This window comes from Ursus americanus, chromosome 23 (genome assembly GCF_024610735.1).
Source record: "Ursus americanus isolate L20-20 chromosome 23, mUrsAme1.1.p, whole genome shotgun sequence".
Taxonomy (NCBI): domain Eukaryota; kingdom Metazoa; phylum Chordata; class Mammalia; order Carnivora; family Ursidae; genus Ursus; species Ursus americanus.
This window is the reverse complement of record NC_142149.1, coordinates 3,570,883-3,586,766: the sequence shown is the minus strand read 5'-3', so window position 1 is coordinate 3,586,766 and position 15,884 is coordinate 3,570,883. Positions and strand designations below refer to the sequence as shown.

The following is a 15,884-nucleotide window of genomic DNA, read 5'->3' as shown; positions in this document are numbered from 1 at the left end:
TCTCCCCTGCGCCGGTGGGAAGAAGGGTCCCAGCACCAGCACCGGCCTGACCTCCGGGTCCTTCTGGAATATCCAAGTTGATTCTGGACCTTGAGCTGGCCCTGGCTCCCCAGAGAGAGCCCCGTGGTTCTCACGTCCGGCACACGTGGTTTCCGGAGGGTTCGTATACAGTGTAGGAATGCTCCGCAGTGTGGGGCGGGCACACAGGCATCTTGCAAGCAGCTTGGGGCCGTGCAGCACAGGGCTGTCCCCGTGAGAATCCTGCTGCCACCGCGAACCAGCCTCCCCACTGTTCACTCCTGAAGCACAGGGGCATGTTTCCTCCCTCCCTTCCTTCTCTCCCCACCTCCTCCCTGTCTTTCTCCCAGCACCGCTGTCCAATGCATCCTTCACGGACACCTGTAACCTCTGTCCTTGTCCTCCCAGCAGAACGAATTATCCCCTCACATGTCACTGGTTACACCTAGGCTGCTGTATCCGGTTCTTCTGTGTGCCCGCCCAGACTCTGGGCCCCTGAAGGACAGGGCTGGGGTCTCTCACCTCCGTGCCACACCACCCCTCATTGCACGGTGCACTGGGGACAGGCAAGGAGGGTCGTGGGGCTGAACGGACTGCCTGGTGTAGGAGGTGACATGAAAGCTGACCAGCCCCAGCCCCTACGTGACCCGCAGACCACAGGCAGGACCCTACCTGCACAGCGATCACGGACAAGACCTCCACCGAGATTCGGTTAAATTCATCGAAGCAGCCCCACGCTCCAGTCTGAGCTAGGCCCTTGTAGATGTTTCCACAGGACTAGGAAGGGGGAGATGGGGGAGATGAAGAGACTAAGAGGGCCGGCCCGAGTCCTACCAGGAGCCCCCCACCTGCCCTTTTTCCGGGTCACAGTCCTGTTCACGGTCCACTGACTGAGGGTCAGGCTGGGGAGCTCCGGGGCCTGGGGGAGGCCGGCAGGCTGGCACCCACTCCTCAGGAGCGGTTCATGCCATGGAGGGCTGGCTGCCCGGAAGAGCCCGGCCTTGCCCCGTGACCTCCCTGGGGTGGGGGCTTCCCTGGCCCCCAAGCCGGACGGGTGCATCCGTGTCAAATACAGCCCCTGCAGGTTTTTTCTCGCATTCAAGGGAGGGGGCTTCTCTCTAAGATGGGGGTGGGCACGCGTGTCAGATTTTCTTCTAGGTGTTTGTGTCTCCAGTGCTCAGCTGGGGGATGAGAACTCTTCAGGGTCTCTGTGCGGCGTTCCAGGTGGGTGTTAGAGTGCTGCTGGGATGCTTCTCTGAAGTCCAGGGGCTGGCGTGGTCTGTGGCCTTGACTGGGAGGAGGGCAGCTGGCCCCACCTCAGCCTCAGGAGGGCTGGGCCTTGGGGCTGAAATACGGGCCAGGAGGGGACCGAGGGCCCAGGCTCCCTTCCACAGAGGCTGCTCTGCTGGGCCTCAGGAGGACAGCATTCTGCACACTCTCCAGGGACTGCTGGGGCCTGGCCTGTCCCCTGGCTCCCCTCCTCCGCCTGCCTGGACTCACTTTTACCCCAGAGCCCCACGCTGAACCACGACAGAGGCCCTCACTCCAGCCGCCCGGAGAGAGCTTGGAATGGAGGCTGGGAGGAGGTGACCTCCAAGGGCGGGACAGGATATTTGGGGCTCGGTGTGTTGACCCTGGGAGCCTCTCCTGGACATGTGCGGCACCTCCACGGGCCCCAGCTTCCTGGGAGGGACGCGGCTGCTCAGCCGGACCGCAGGGCAGAGACTGTCAGCAGACGGGCAGACTGCTGCCTCCTCCCCCCGGTTGGGCCTGCAGTGTCCAGACATCTAGAACCGTCTGGGGCCCGGGGGATGCGGTGTGTGGTCCCCACAGGGGCCTCTGGTCCCCTGCAGGCTTGGAGCGCACCTTGTAGTCCATTTGCTCCGAGCAGTTGAAGACGTACACCATGGTGCCCAGGGCCCTGCCCAGATCCTTGGTCGTCTCCGTCTTGCCAGTCCCGGCAGGGCCAGCGGGGGCCCCGCCCATGATCAGGTGCAGGGACTGGGTCAGGGTTATGTAGCATCTGCAAAGGACCTCTGATTATCCCGCGTGCGGTGACCCCACGGCCACTCCCTTCCCTTTCATGGTAGCGTCAGCTCGCCGTGTCCAGGTGACATCCACTTGGCACCAGGGAGGCACAAAAGGGACAGGCCAGGGAAGTCCGTGAGATGGAGTCGAAAATGGCACCCCCACTTTGCAGGCCCACAGAGAGGTTGAGCAACTCCCCCAAGACCACACAGCTAGCGTCGCAGTGATCCAGTAAGCACACGGCACCCAGGGCTGGCTGCCCGACCCCCTGTGGATGGCAGCTGGCGCTCGCCCTCACCTGTCCGTGAGTGGGGTGATGACGAGCCGCGGCGTGTTGCCCAGGTATTCGTAGGAGTACTGGATTTGGGCGTCACAGATGTTGGCAAAGCAGTGCTGCTTCTCTTCATCCCAGCGGTGCCGGAGCTGGGACTGCCAGGTGAAGGCCTGGGAGCTCTCCACCTGCAGGAGGCGGCAGTCCGTAGGAGCCAGACCCGCCCGGGAAGGCCCTCTGTTCCTCCCCCAGGACCCACGTCCACCCCAGTGCTGCCCCCGCCCGAATCCTGCTGAGGAGCGGCCCTCCCATGGGATGGCTCCTCCCACTGCTCCCCAGGGCTGAGTCTTAGCGAGGGGGGTGGCAGGAGGGCCGCTGCCAGGAACAGAGTCCCCCCCCCCCCGGGAAGAGGCACTAACGGGGGCTGGAGTCCCCGAACACCAGCTCCCACCCGGTTCCCGGCCCTCGTGGTCCCCATGCCTTGGCGGCGATCATTTTGGCGACCACGTCCCGGGCATGCACGTCGATGGTGCAGATGGTCATGACCTTCATCCTGTCGCCCGCGCTGAGGCTTCCGATGAGTAGCGTGATGAGCGCGTTCAGCTGACCGATCTGCAGGAGCAGAGGCGCCTGGGCTGGGGCACCGGGGCCTGCCCCCCGCCCCCCGCTGTGCGGGTCCCGGAGCTCGCGGTCGGGTAGGGGAGACCACTGTGCTCCCGTTTACAAAAACGTTTACAAAAAAAGTTCTCAGTATCCCCCAGCTGGGGTGGGGTGAGCGGCACAGCGGCCCCTGGTGCGATACCGTGGAGCCTCCGAAAATGGTGTCGAGTGAGAAAGTCCAACGCCACGGGAAGAGGGGGGATAGTAAGAAAGAACAGGGGATTTTTAAAGCCACGCAGGAAATTTCCACGGTATTTGCATATAAGTCCATGATATGCACACAAATTGACGATTTGCTGACTTCCAGACAAATTAAAGTTGTGTATTTCCCAAGCGGTTACCTCTGGGCAGAACCAACGGGGGGGTTGCCAAGGTTTGGCCGCTTTGGACCGACAGAAAGGGCACCTCCCCCCCTCGCCCCCCACGAGGCACGGCCGCAGAGAAGAGGCCTCCGGGAGTCTCCCGGCAGCTTCTGACGGCACGCGGGACCACGCACCTGCTTTTTGTTGTAATCTTTGATGGCGTTTTCATAGCCTTCCTCCAGCCTCCCGAACGCCAGGCCCACCTCGGTGGTCCACCAGACTTGCGTGACCGTGAGCGCTATCTGCAAACAGACGGGCGTCCGCCGGTGCCCCCGCGCCGTGAGCGTCACCCCGGATACGGCAGACCCGCCCCTCCCCTGAGCATACCCCCGGCCCCACCCCGGACCTGGGCCGGATAATCGAAGATCCACTGCTCCCTTGGCTTTTCCTCGTACGTTACCACGGCTTCCGGAATTTCGTGTCGCAGAGTAGCGCACATGCGGTCCAGCACTCGGTTCAGCCACACTTCTACCTGCGGACGGGAGCCACCGTGACCGGACAGGCCCTGAGTGCGGCGACTTCCAAAGATTTGCTTTGTCATTAATTTGCCCTCACTGTCATCCCAGGGGTGGGAAAGTCGAGGTCTTTGTAGAGCGGTAAGAATGATCCACTTAACAAACGGGGTTGGGATGCCTAGGCGTGTCCCCTCCAAGACTTGCTGCATTGGGCGTTCAGGTGAGCACGCTATTTCTAGGCAGACAAGGGAGGGGATCCAGAGAAAATTCTAGAAGAGAAGCCGTGCTACGTCCGAGCCCCTGAGACGCCGCTGATGTTGGGAGACGCGGCGTCTGTCCTCTCAAGTTCCCGGCGGGTTCTGGCAGCTCCTCAGGTGCCTGGTTTCAGGGCCCAAGAAGGTCACACAGGACAAACTTCCTTTGTATTTTATGTGCAGACAAGCCTTCTCGGTATTTTAAAATAGAAACCCTCAAGTAGCCGCTACGGGTTGGGGGGAAGATCAAACGGGACGATCGGCTTGGTAAACACAGAGCCCGTGGTTGTGTCTGCGAGGAGCCAAGCGCAGGAAGCAGGTCTGAACCCACCGTGATGACGGGGTCTCGGCCCGGCCCCCACCAACCCTGTCCGTGCGAAGTAACCGGCCAGGAGCTCCAGGTCCACATTTCTGAAGCTCGTTTTCTCGCGTGAGATTTTCCTCTTTTTTCCCCAGCTGACTTTTCTCCAAATTACATTTCACTTAGGATAATGTCGAAGTTGATTTGGTTGCTGAGTTGGGTGGTGAGATGGGGGGAGAGGGGCCGCGGGGACGCTTGGTGTTGGCAGCCAGAAGGCCGCGAGTGGCTGGGGACAGGAACGGGGCCCCCCGAGGTGAGGAGACCTCTCTGGTAGCCAAAGCCCCGGAGCCAATTATTCTGAACAGGGATCAGAACGAGGTGGTTCAGGCTTGTGGGGCCCCTCAAGGCAGTCCCTCGGCAAGTCCCAGACAGCTCTTCGGCATCCATAAACCTCTCCCCAGCCCTCCTCCTCTCTCTGTTTGTTCTCAAGATGCGTCCCACAATGTGCGGGTCAGGCCGCGCTGGAAATTCTCTGCGGAAGCTGTTGGAGTGCTTGCTGGAGCGAGGGACAGTCCCAGCTGGGTGGCCGGGGGGGGGGCGGCGAGCGGTCCGCCCTGGATGTGCCCCCAGCACTCACCTGCCCTGAGAGGTCACACTCCTGGTCGAAGTCCACGTACTCGTCCTCCTTGCTGAACATGCCCAGGCCCAATTTGAGAGGCTTCTCGTCAGCGTCGAGGCGAAACTTGAGTTTACACAGGCTGTCGAAGAGCTTGGCCAGGTGGCGGCTCACCTGGGGTGGGGGCGGGGGCAGACACGGGGTCGCGGAACCCGGGGCTTCGGAGGGGCGCAGGCGCAGCCCGGTTTTCCTTGGGCGGTGTACGTGTCTTTCTGATTTTTGGAAATACCCTCCCCCTTCTCTGATTGGTGTTAACTAAATTACACGCTTAACCAACCAAGGGCCTGGCCCAATGGCTCTGAGGGGGGACTCAGAGACCAGCCCGGAGATCTGGCCCTCAGACACAAAGGTCTGAAGGTGACAGGACCCTTTTCCTTGACAAGGAGGGTACCAGGCCCTGGGCCCGTTTCCCTGGGCCACTCGGTGCATCCCTCTGGTGCGTCCCGCAGTTTTAGGATTCAAATAAAATATAGTGTTTTCCCTTCACCTAGTTAGTTAAGCCCTCTCTCCTTTCAGTAGAGTCTCGAGGAAACGTCTCCTCTTGGCTCCTGGGTCCCCAGATCTGTCAGGATGAGCCAGCGGCCACCTAGCGAGCGGGCGTGTCTCCCAGAAATAGCGTCGTGCCAAGCCCCTGGCATCTAACCCATTTTCCAGATGAGAAAAACGAGGCAAGGGGGCTCTCTGTTATGGCCGGGCCCCTGCAGTTTCTGGCTTGGTTGACCTTGTGGAGGTGGCCCAGGGATCTCCAAACACATGCCTCCAACTGGCCAGGGCCACCCAGACGTGGGGGCAAACACACGGCCGCCTTCGGAATGCCAGGGCCCACCTACCTCCACGGGGTCATTTCCGTTGGAGAGGATGTCCAGGAGGTCGGCCGACGAGACAAAGTAGAACCTCGGGAAAGCCAGTCTTTTTGTCTCTAAATATTCCGCCAAGGCCTTTTCGCACACAGCCAAGCTAGGAGGAGGGAGGAAACGGGGCCGTCGAGGCCTTCTGCAGCCCATCCCGTCCGCGCCGGACGGCAGCCCCGGAGACGCCAGGTCTGTCGTTTGCAGCCCCTGTTTGATTCAGCCCTTGGAACCTGACCCGCCGTGTGGGCGTCCCTCTGAGGCTGAGGACACGCCGAGTGGTACCTCGCAGCCCGGAGCACCAGCTCCCAGCGAGGAGAGTTTGCCCTACGCTGGGCAGCAGGGGGCTGATGGCTCAGGTCCCTGCCGCCAGGACGCCGCTCAGCTGGCCAAGCGCGGGGACCCACCTCTTCTTCAGATTCTCCAGTTTGTCGTAGAGACCAGGCTTGTTGGTGGCCTCTACCACGTTGGGTGTTTTCACCGCCTCTTCCATCAGGGCCTGGGAGGAGATGGGCCCCCAGGGCATTAATGGCCGCACGCTCTCCAGTGTCACCGGTTCTGAAAATGCCCAGGGGGAGGCGGAGGGCCGCGCGCACCTTGAACTCCGTGTCAATGCCGTCGAAGCGCTTGGAGTCCTCCGGCAGCTGGGCGCGGATGTCCTCGGAGCCGATGAAGATGCTCTCCAGGTGGCTCCAGGTCCTCTGGACCTCAAACCAGATGGAGATGACGGAGTCCGCCGTGGACAGCTTCTGCTGCCAGCTCGTCACCTCCTTCAGGAAGTGGGACAGGTACTTGGACGTCATCAGGTTCTGCAGCTGTACCTGGTTGTCTTCCAGGGTCTCCACCAGCACCTCGTCCGACTTGAGCATCATGGTGCCCGTGCGTGGGTGCGGCTCGTGCTCGAACTCCATGGTGGACCACGTGGCATCCAGGGCTTTCAGCACCTTTCGGGGGACACGGAAACCGCATCACTCGGTGGCGGGTGTGAGGGGCCGAGAAGGACCCGGAATGGAGCCCTGCTCTAAGAAGTCTGGAACGTTCCTACCAATATCATTTTTTTTTGAGATTTTATTTATTTATTTGACAGAGAGAGAGACAGCCAGCGAGAGAGGGAACACAAGCAGGGGGAGTGGGAGAGGAAGAAGCAGGCTCCCAGCGGAGGAGCCTGATGTGGGGCTCGATCCCGTAATGCTGGGATCACGCCCTGAGCCGAAGGCGGACGCTCAACCGCTGTGCCACCCAGGCGCCCCCCTACCAATATCATTGACAGCTGCCAAAAGGTAGAAACGACCTGAGAGTCCGTCAGCAGATGAACAGACCCAATGGACAGACCATCAGAAAGCCGTTCAGCCACGAAGAGGAACGGAGCTCTGACTTAGGCTCCCACACAGAAGGACCTTGACGACATCACGCCAAGTCAAAGAAGCCGGGCAGACAAGGCCATGGCCTGTGTGCTTCCGTTTACATGAAATGTCCAGAACAGGCAAGTCCGTAGGGACAAGAAAGTGGGTTAGCGGTGGCTGTGAGGTGGGACGGGGACGTACAGGAAGATGGGGGGTTTCTAGAGGGAATGGCTTTTGCAGTTGGTGAAAACGTTCTAACATTGAATAATTCTACCACGGGATGGTCACACATACCCGTGGGTATACTGAAAGCCACGGAATTGTGCGCGTTAAATGGGTGAATGGTATGGTTTGTGAATTATAGCTCAATAAAGCTGTTTGGCAAAAAAGGGGGAAATGGGGCGCCTGGGCTGCTCAGTCAGTTAAGTGTCTGCCTTCGGCTCAGGTCATGATCCCAGGGTCCTGGGATCGAGCCCCGCGTCAGGGCTCCCTGCCGAGCTGGGGAGCCTGCTTCTCCCTCTGCCCCTCTGATGCTCTCTCTGACAAATAAATTCTTTTTAAAAAAAAAAGGGGGAAGAAAGCCAAAATGTGACATCTCCCACTTACCGAACAGGTGAGGACAGAGATCTGAATTGCAGAAGGAGCCCCCCGAGCTTCCCTGCGACCTGGGACTGTCCCAGCCGGTGGCTCATCGTCCATCCTCATGGCCAGTCCTCCCGCCTCCCCTCCTTCAGCCTCTTCTCCAACGTCACAGACGAGGTGCTCCACGAGAGGGGAGCGCTCAGGACGGTTTTAAATGTGCATCCTGTCACACGCAGGAGACAGGGCCAGAGCCGGGGGGATCCTCTTTCCAGTAAAAGATTATGGAAATTTTTTACAAGATTTCCGTCACCCGTCGGTTAAGGGAAAGCCCGCCAAACTTTGTTTTCGTGTTAAGCGACCGCCAGACCCCATGTGAAACGAGATGCTTGTAGGTGCTGGGCTGGTAGGTCGCTTCGGCACCATCCCGCACACAACACATTTTCGAAAAAAAAAAAAAAAACCCTACCTTTTCCATCCCAGACTCTTTCACAGCCTTGTCAACGATATTCCGGACCTCGTCCTCGAATCTGTGCAGGTTCAGCTGCAGTAGGTCTGCCAGGGTGGTCTCATCTGACATTTCAAATTTCACCTGCGGGGGAAACAGGCATGTTCCAGCCAGGTCACCTGCGCCGGACAGACAGCTCCGTCCTTTGCAGAGAGGCAGGGTGGTGAGAGGTCCGGGCTCCGGAGGGAGCGGGTGGAAGCCGGTGCCGCCACCGACTGGCTCTGTGACGCGGGGGAGCTCCTTCGGCCAGACTGGCCTTCCCGCCCACGCGAGGCCGGCCGGCCGCCAGGGCCAGTACCTGGGTGGCCTGCATGAGCTGCTGCCAGTGGCGGTCCCGGATGGCGGGGTTCTGCAGCTCGCTCGCGGCGCGCAGGGACGCGATCATGCTCTTCACGGTGCTGTCCAGCCCCACGAAGGCGTCCCAGCTCTTCATCTCCTTGTCCAGAGACCGCACGTCTTTGGCAAACTTCTTACAGTCGATGTCCATCTGCTCAACGTTGATATCTTTCCACTTGGTGGTCTTCCAGTTGTCGATACTGGTGTTCACCTGAGGGGGAAACACTCACTGGGGGTGGGGGAAGACGTCCGCGCCCCCTTCCTGCCCCGGCTCCTGGGGAATACGCAGGGCTGCCGACAGAGGGCCGTAAGGTGGAAGCCCAGTTGTCAAGATAGAACCCCAAAGTCCGCAGGTCAACTCTATTTCGGCAGAACCCTGTGGAGCGCGCCGCTACCGCTCACCAGGCCCCAGGCCCCTCTCCGCCTTGGTGGGGCCGTGGGACCTGCCTCGACCGGGGAAACGTGAGTGACGCCTGGCACTTTGGGGCAGAGAGCACTTAATTGCCAGAGCTCGACTCGCAGCGCTGTCGGCCTTGGCAATCACGGAAACGCACGCGGCTACACAGCCTGGAGCGACCTGGAACCAGCGAGTGGACTTTGCGTGAAAGAGAAATACACTTGTGTGGGGAACTACGCGGAGGTCCTCTTAGGGCTGTTAGCACAGAGTAACCAAGCTTATACTGGTGGATGACCGGGTGCTACAAGCCGCTTGAGGACACAGAATCTCCCCGGGAAGAACCCCACCAACAGTGGAGACGGAGGCCACGAAGCCTGCAGTCTTCAGCTTGGTGTGGGCTGGAGACGGATGTGAAGCTGGGATGGATGGAATGAGGTTGTTGGCACAGGCGCTCGAGGCCCGGAGGCCGGGCCTGCACAAGCCGACTGGTTGCATAAAGACAGAGAGCTGTGGCTGTTTACAGGAGACCAGCCTGGAAGATGCGGAGACACGACACCTTAACCCCCCACCGGCACTGAATCAGCGGCCGTTTGAGGTTCAAGCTTATTCTGTGTCCTGTTGCCATAAAACTGTCCTGGGAGATTTGTTTTGGAGGATTTTCCTTAAATACTCTGGCCATCAATGCTTACTGTCACGTCCTGGGAAACGTGGCCTTTATTCTCTAGTCTGTGCGGACCATTGTTTATCCAGGGGATGGGCAGCCACCTGTCCCTTCTGGCTTTACCGACTCTGTTCCAGAATGTCCGTCACACACAAGAGACCCGAGCTCAGCTCAGAGTGAGGAAGTTACCGTCAAGAGGCTCGTCTGTCCTCTCTCTTTCGGAGTGGTTGCCTCTGACTACAGAGACCCTTTCCCCTCTGTAAGAACTGTGGAGGCTCAGTGTGGGCAGAACGAAGACACGTTCGACATTTTACTATGATGTACAGAAAAATAAGACAAATGGAGAGACGGAGCATACTTCCGTGCAGGGAGAACCCTGGTCAACGCCGGGAGGGCAATCCCCCCCAGAGTAGCTCACAGAGAAACCCGGTTCTGTATAAGTCTAACGGTTTGTCTTAGAGGGGGGAGGATTTGACAGAGACCCTGCAGTTCATTTGAGAGAAAAGGAGAGGGAAGACCTCACATCTCTCTGGAGACGGGGGAGCTGGGAGGAGCGGCCGGCAGAAGCCAACGGGTGCTCCTGCGCTACCCTCCTTTCCGGGAGGAGTGGGTGACTCGGTCAGACGCGCGGCGGCGTCCTAGCGGCAGAAGGCTAGTGGGAGCAGTCCCCTCGCCCCCCGCCCCGGTCCCCGCAGCCCTGGCCCGCCCCCCCCCCAGGCCAGGTGCCTGCCATCGCCCTCACCATGACGATCATGTCCCAGAGCTCCTTCAGCAGGCGGACCTCTTTGTGACAGGCTTTGAGCTGCTTGTAGTCCGGGACCGTGACTTCGAACAGGCTCCCGGACTTGCACAGGGCCTCCATGGTGCTCTCCATGGACGCGATGCTCTTTTGTTGCTGGGGGCGGGCGAGGGAGGCAGTCAACAGCGCTGCTCACGCTCCGTGCTGGCCTCCCTCTTGCCCTCCACCGCATGCCAGTGGACCTTCTCCGCGTCCTCGCCGGCCCCGTGCTGTGTTCTGACCCCATGCACCGACTTGGGGGGAACCATCTACCTGGCCGGGGAGAGCAGCGCCCAACCCCTCCCGCCTTCAAACGCCCCCTGCTTCTGGTCACACGGCCAGGCGCTCCAGCTTTGGGAGTTCGGGCATGAGAAGTGACTTTAAGGGACCCGGCACGAATGCCCGATTTCCTCCTGAGAGGTTCAGGATGGCTCAATTCTCACCCCGTTTTTTACCTTGTTAAACATTAGGGAGGTAATGCTTGATTGCTTTGAAAATGAGAACAGTCTACATAAGGGGAGGAAAGCAAGAGTCACTCCAAACCAGGCGAGTGAGTGTGGGCACTTCGGGGTCGAGTGTGTGCAGGTGTGCGTGCGGGATGTGAAGATGGGTCTCCCGTGTGTGCGGGCAGCTCCGAGAGGCCTTCGGCACGCACGGACCTGGTTCCTAAACAAGCTTGCGCCAGATCTCCGCAGAACCCAGCCCGGCCCGGGGGCTCCGGGGGAGACGGCGCCTGCCCGCCGGGCTCGGGGAGCAGACGTGAGAAAATGACCACGAAGAACGCGGAGATCTTCGGGAATGGTGGCTTCGAAGCGGTGTGAGAAGAGCAGAGGCTGGGGAAGGGCACGTGTGTGGGGGACCCTAGAGGGCACCTTGGGGTCTTTGTGCTCACGCCCGCACGCCCCACACGCTCCCCTGCGAGAGGGTTCTCAGGGCCAGCCCTGTGGCATTTGCACATTGGATGCTGGTTGTGGACTTAACATTGGGAACGTGGTGAGGCTCGGCCACGGGCCGCACAGAGCGGCCAGGGAGGGAAGACAGCAGGCATAAGAGCTGAGTGCCCGGCCGGGTGACAGGGAGCCGCTGGGTGAGAAGGAGCCGAGGATGAACGACGTACAGCGGGGCTGAGCAGCTGGCTGGATGGCCGGGCTGGGGGGATGTTCTCACAGCTGTGACCCCTGTCTGGAGCCACGCTCCGAGCAGCGCCCCACAGCGGGGAGGCCACCGGGGATGGGACCCCGGGGTGTGCGTGGACCCCTGTGCGCACACGCAGCCCCGAGCCTAGGCCCCTCGTGGCCAAGGGTACGAGCTTGAGGAGAGGCTGGGAGGGCGCCGGGGTCCTCGGGGTCCTCGGACGACCTACCTTATTCAGGGACTTGTAGGGGTCGGGGTCAGTGAAGCTGAACGGGGCTTCTCGCCGGAACTTCTCTCTGAACTCGTGCTGCTTGAGCTGCGGGAGAAGCGCCCGTGTCACCCTCCCCGGTGACAGCCCGGCCTCCCCGAGGGCGTCTGCCCGCCGCCGGGGCGGCACTACCTCGAATTGCTGGCACTTCCGCCGCAGGATGTTGACCTCGTTAGCCTGGAGGGGCGCCACGTTCTGCTTCACCTGGATGGCCAACTTCTTGGTGCTGGCCCACTGCTCCGGCAGCTCCTGCGGCAGACAAAGCCCGGGTCCTGTCCCGTGTCCTGTCCCGTGTCCTGTCCTGTATCCTGTCCCGTGTCCTGTCTTCTGGAAACTGTCTACCGTGAACTAGCACGGGCTCGCGGGGAGTCGCACACGTCTCACGGAGGGTCCTGTGCGCCTCCCCCAGGCGGCCCCGGAGCAGCGGTGACCCCCGGCCTGGTCCCCATTTCTGGAACTGTGCCAGAACGGCTTTGACAATCAAATGAATTCTTGTATTTTCAAAGTTCTCCACACTTGAGCAAATATTGGACTTCTGATCATAAAATATTTTGAAGAAAAAAAAAATCCCAGCCCACGAATTCTTTGCCCACAAAAGAAAGACACGGGTTCCTTTTCCTCTACGATGAGCTAACATTCCGTGGGCGGCAGTACATCTAAAAGCCCGTTTCACACCAGTCGCCCCTGGGTCCAGCCACACACACTTCACATCTCAGCCCTCAGCTGGGCCCTGGGCAGGGCGGCAGGGGCGGCAAGGGTGGCAGGGGCAGCCGCTGGCCCCACAGCAGGGCCCCAGGGAGTGCCTCCCGGCTCCTGCCTCCCTGCCCCGCACTCCTACCACCCCCATTCCTGCAGGATCTCAGCCCAGATCCAGAGCAGGGCAGAGAGTGGAGAAAGGGATGAGGGGGACCCTCCAGGGGGTGGCTGGGCAGTGGCTTCAGGACCCTTCCCCTCACCCCCCCCAACCCCAGCCCGGATGGCACACAAAGCTGTTCTATTTCCAAGTTAGCTGTGAAGTGCAGTCAGAGGCAGCCTGGACCCTCCTCCTTCCCACCTTGCCTTGGCCAGCCCTGCCACACGGACCTTCCAGGTCACGGAGCTCCCGCAGCAGCCAGCCCCTCCCTCGGCCTCGCTGCCGTGTCCCTGCCCTCTGCAGGGCCTCCGCTGACTCTGCTCTCTGTCCACCGTCCCCTGCACCCAGGGTTGACCGGTCCTTGGGGGTAGGTGTGGGAACCACCGGCTCCACCTTAGAGCCCACCTCACTGTCCCTTCCTCTGCAGGGAGCCTTCTTCCACCTCGACATTCCCCAGGGATTCTCGAATCCACAGGAAGAGGTCTAACCTGCAGGTCCCATGTGACAGGCCTTGTCCCCAGTCACCACAGCCTCTACTCTAGTCGCAAGGTCCTGGCACTGGACTGCTTCCCCCCACCTTCCTTGGATGGCACCCCCGGCACTGGACTGGCTTCCTCTCCTGCCTCCCCCGGACGGCCCCCCCAACCCCCCAGCACTGGGCTGCCCCCCTCCGGCCTGCCCTGGGCCACGTGGTGGCCCACAACTGTCCACCTGCAGCTTCACGTGTGTCTCCTCCGGTATCTCCTCCCCATAGGTCTTGAGCAGCTCGATGGTTTGCTTCAGGGGCTCAAACATGTTGTCGGTGGCCACCTGCCTCTCCTTGACCTTCATCAGATGACCCATCACCTCCACGAGACCGTCGTAATCCCCCTCCTTGAGGGTCTTGGTTAAGCCCGTCCTGGCGACTTTCATGAAGGTTTCTAGGTCAGCCAGGCTGTTGAACGAGACGGCCCCGTGAGGGGTGCCACCCTCCATGGTGGGGGGGTGAGGTCTGTCTGGGGAGGCAGTTGGCAGCGGGGGCCCCCCAGTTATACTGTGGGGCCCTGCTGAGCAAGGGAGAACTCCTGACCGCCTCGGGACACCTGCTCTTGACCCCCACCCTACGCCCCACCAGCTCTACTCCAACTGGCCTCCCGGACGGAACTCAGCCCGCCTGGACTCCCTCCTCGCGGCCCTGACTGCGGCCCGTGACTGCGCGGTCACCAGTCCCTGGCGACCTGTCAGGCTGCCTTGCCGCCCTCGGGGCTCCAGACACCGAGGTGCTCAGCGAGTAGGGTCCCGCGAAGCCCGGGGCGTCCACTCACAGCCAGGTGACGCCCGTCCCCTGGGACCCACCCTCGACGGGGGAGGGGCTGCTGGCCTCGACGCTGACCTTCACCCCACACTTGCCCGGCAAGAGTGCCCCACCGACAGCAGAAGGCCTATGTCTGCGGCTCTCCCCCCGGGCGAGGTCAAGGTCGGGGCGGCGGCGGGCGGGGCTGTGGGGCCGGCACCCACCTGGTGATGACGTGGTCGCTCAGGTGCCGCTTGAGCATTAAGCTCCAGCGCTTGATGGTGCTCAGCAGGGCCTGCTTGAAGGGGCGGCAGTCACACTGGAGCCAGCCGTGGAACACCTTGGTGTTCTCGCACTTGGACACCTCCTCGTACAGCTTCTCGTAGGAGTTGATCTGGAAAACACGGCTGCTGCTCACCGTCGGGCCGCCGTGGGAGGAGGGCGGCCCTTCCTGCAGGTTGCTGCTGCTTCTCCTCCAGCACCCCCGGGACCCCGGCAGTCCCGCAGCCCATCCCCAGCTCTGGCAGCCTGTCGGAAAGGGACAGCATCCGGCGAGGCCGGCAAGGGCTTCTGAGGGCCAGGCGAGGAGCTCAAGAGGTGAATGTGGTTACGGCAACCACCGGGCGCCCCAAACGCAGCCCTCTCCACCCTGCTCTGCATCCTCGGGGCCCTCAGCTCCACCAGCTGTCCCCCCACCCGCCCATCTCCCCCATGGGTGCGTCACTTCTGCTCACGGGCGTCTCTCTCTCACCGTGCATGGGGAGGGGGGAAGGCGTGTGTGGTCATTGTTGATTTGTGTTTTATCTTTCCCATGCTCCAAGGCCTCGTGGACCTGCCCCTCCCAGGGCTGGCAGACTCCCAGAGAGAACAGACCACTCCCCAGGGAGACCATCTTTCATATACAAACCAACCCAGAGCCTGCACCGCAAATGCCCTCTTCGCACTTGGGGCCAACATTGCCCTGTCCCGATCACCCCAGGGCCAGGGACCAGACAGTGAGGGGCCACCCAGACACCCTGGAGTCCATGATTCCAACTCGCCCATCCCAAGCCCGTTCTTTCCCATGAAAACCACAGCACAGGCTGTGGATCCCGCCTTCCCCTCTGTCCCTCTGCCCCCTGACTGACCCTGGTGCTTCCCCCATGGCCCTGCGGGGCATGGCGTGTCCCCTCTTCCTGGAGTCTGTGAGTTACAAACTCTTCCATGGCAGTCATCTGCTCTGTTGGGACGCACCAGACCAGAGTAATCATAAAATCCACATTTAAAAACTATTCACCCGGGATGCCTAGGTGGCTTAGTCAGTGAAGTGTCTGCTTTCCGCTCGGGTCATGATCCCAGGGTCCTGGGATCGAGTCCCACGTTGGGCTCCCTGCTCACTGGGGGCTTGCTTCTCCCTCTCCCCCCTGCTCATGCTCTCTCTTTCCCTCTCTCTCTCAATAAATAAATAAAATCTTTAAAAAGTCTTAAAAAATAAAAGCCATTCACCCAAGGCTTGAATCAAGCCGTGTGAGCAGCCCCCGCCCCCTGGGGAGGGGGCAGGAATTGCAGGGATGAGGAAGCCGGCACACGCACCTGCTGCTGGAACTGGGTGAGGCTGGGCGGCGTCTTGGAGAGGGTCTCTTCGGCCCGGGTGTCCAAGTCCTCTGGGGTGACCGCGCGCCCGTATATCAGGAAGTTCTTCATGAACTCCTGGGGGTCGTCCATCCAGAGGTAAGAGTACCTCTCGAAGGAGTCCTGGTACTCCTCGGCCTCCTTCATGGCGCTGATGACCAGGTTGGACATCTCCTCCCTCATCTCTATGAGGTCCGTCATGTCTTCCAGGTCTGCCTGGAAGGGGGGAGGAGAGAAGCAGACCGGCGAGCGGTGGCCTATGGTCACGGC

The 15,884-nt window shown here is 61.0% G+C and overlaps 1 protein-coding gene across 1 annotated transcript in view; it reads right to left on the bottom strand.

The window, feature by feature from the left end:
• Positions 1–15,884, bottom strand: part of DNAH17 (dynein axonemal heavy chain 17) — a 95,206-nt gene that overhangs the window by 50,665 nt on the left and 28,657 nt on the right. Inside the window, exons 19-36 of the mRNA XM_045813910.2 lie at positions 15,576–15,830; positions 14,228–14,397; positions 13,442–13,664; positions 12,010–12,126; positions 11,839–11,925; positions 10,440–10,592; positions 8,602–8,850; positions 8,265–8,387; positions 6,470–6,817; positions 6,281–6,372; positions 5,856–5,982; positions 4,987–5,139; positions 3,686–3,811; positions 3,474–3,581; positions 2,798–2,929; positions 2,345–2,505; positions 1,885–2,041; positions 691–795 (exon numbers count right to left, since the gene is read on the bottom strand). Coding sequence (XP_045669866.2) covers positions 691–795; positions 1,885–2,041; positions 2,345–2,505; positions 2,798–2,929; positions 3,474–3,581; positions 3,686–3,811; positions 4,987–5,139; positions 5,856–5,982; positions 6,281–6,372; positions 6,470–6,817; positions 8,265–8,387; positions 8,602–8,850; positions 10,440–10,592; positions 11,839–11,925; positions 12,010–12,126; positions 13,442–13,664; positions 14,228–14,397; positions 15,576–15,830 — 2,886 coding nt within the window. The remainder of the gene's footprint in view (positions 1–690; positions 796–1,884; positions 2,042–2,344; positions 2,506–2,797; positions 2,930–3,473; positions 3,582–3,685; positions 3,812–4,986; positions 5,140–5,855; positions 5,983–6,280; positions 6,373–6,469; positions 6,818–8,264; positions 8,388–8,601; positions 8,851–10,439; positions 10,593–11,838; positions 11,926–12,009; positions 12,127–13,441; positions 13,665–14,227; positions 14,398–15,575; positions 15,831–15,884) is intronic.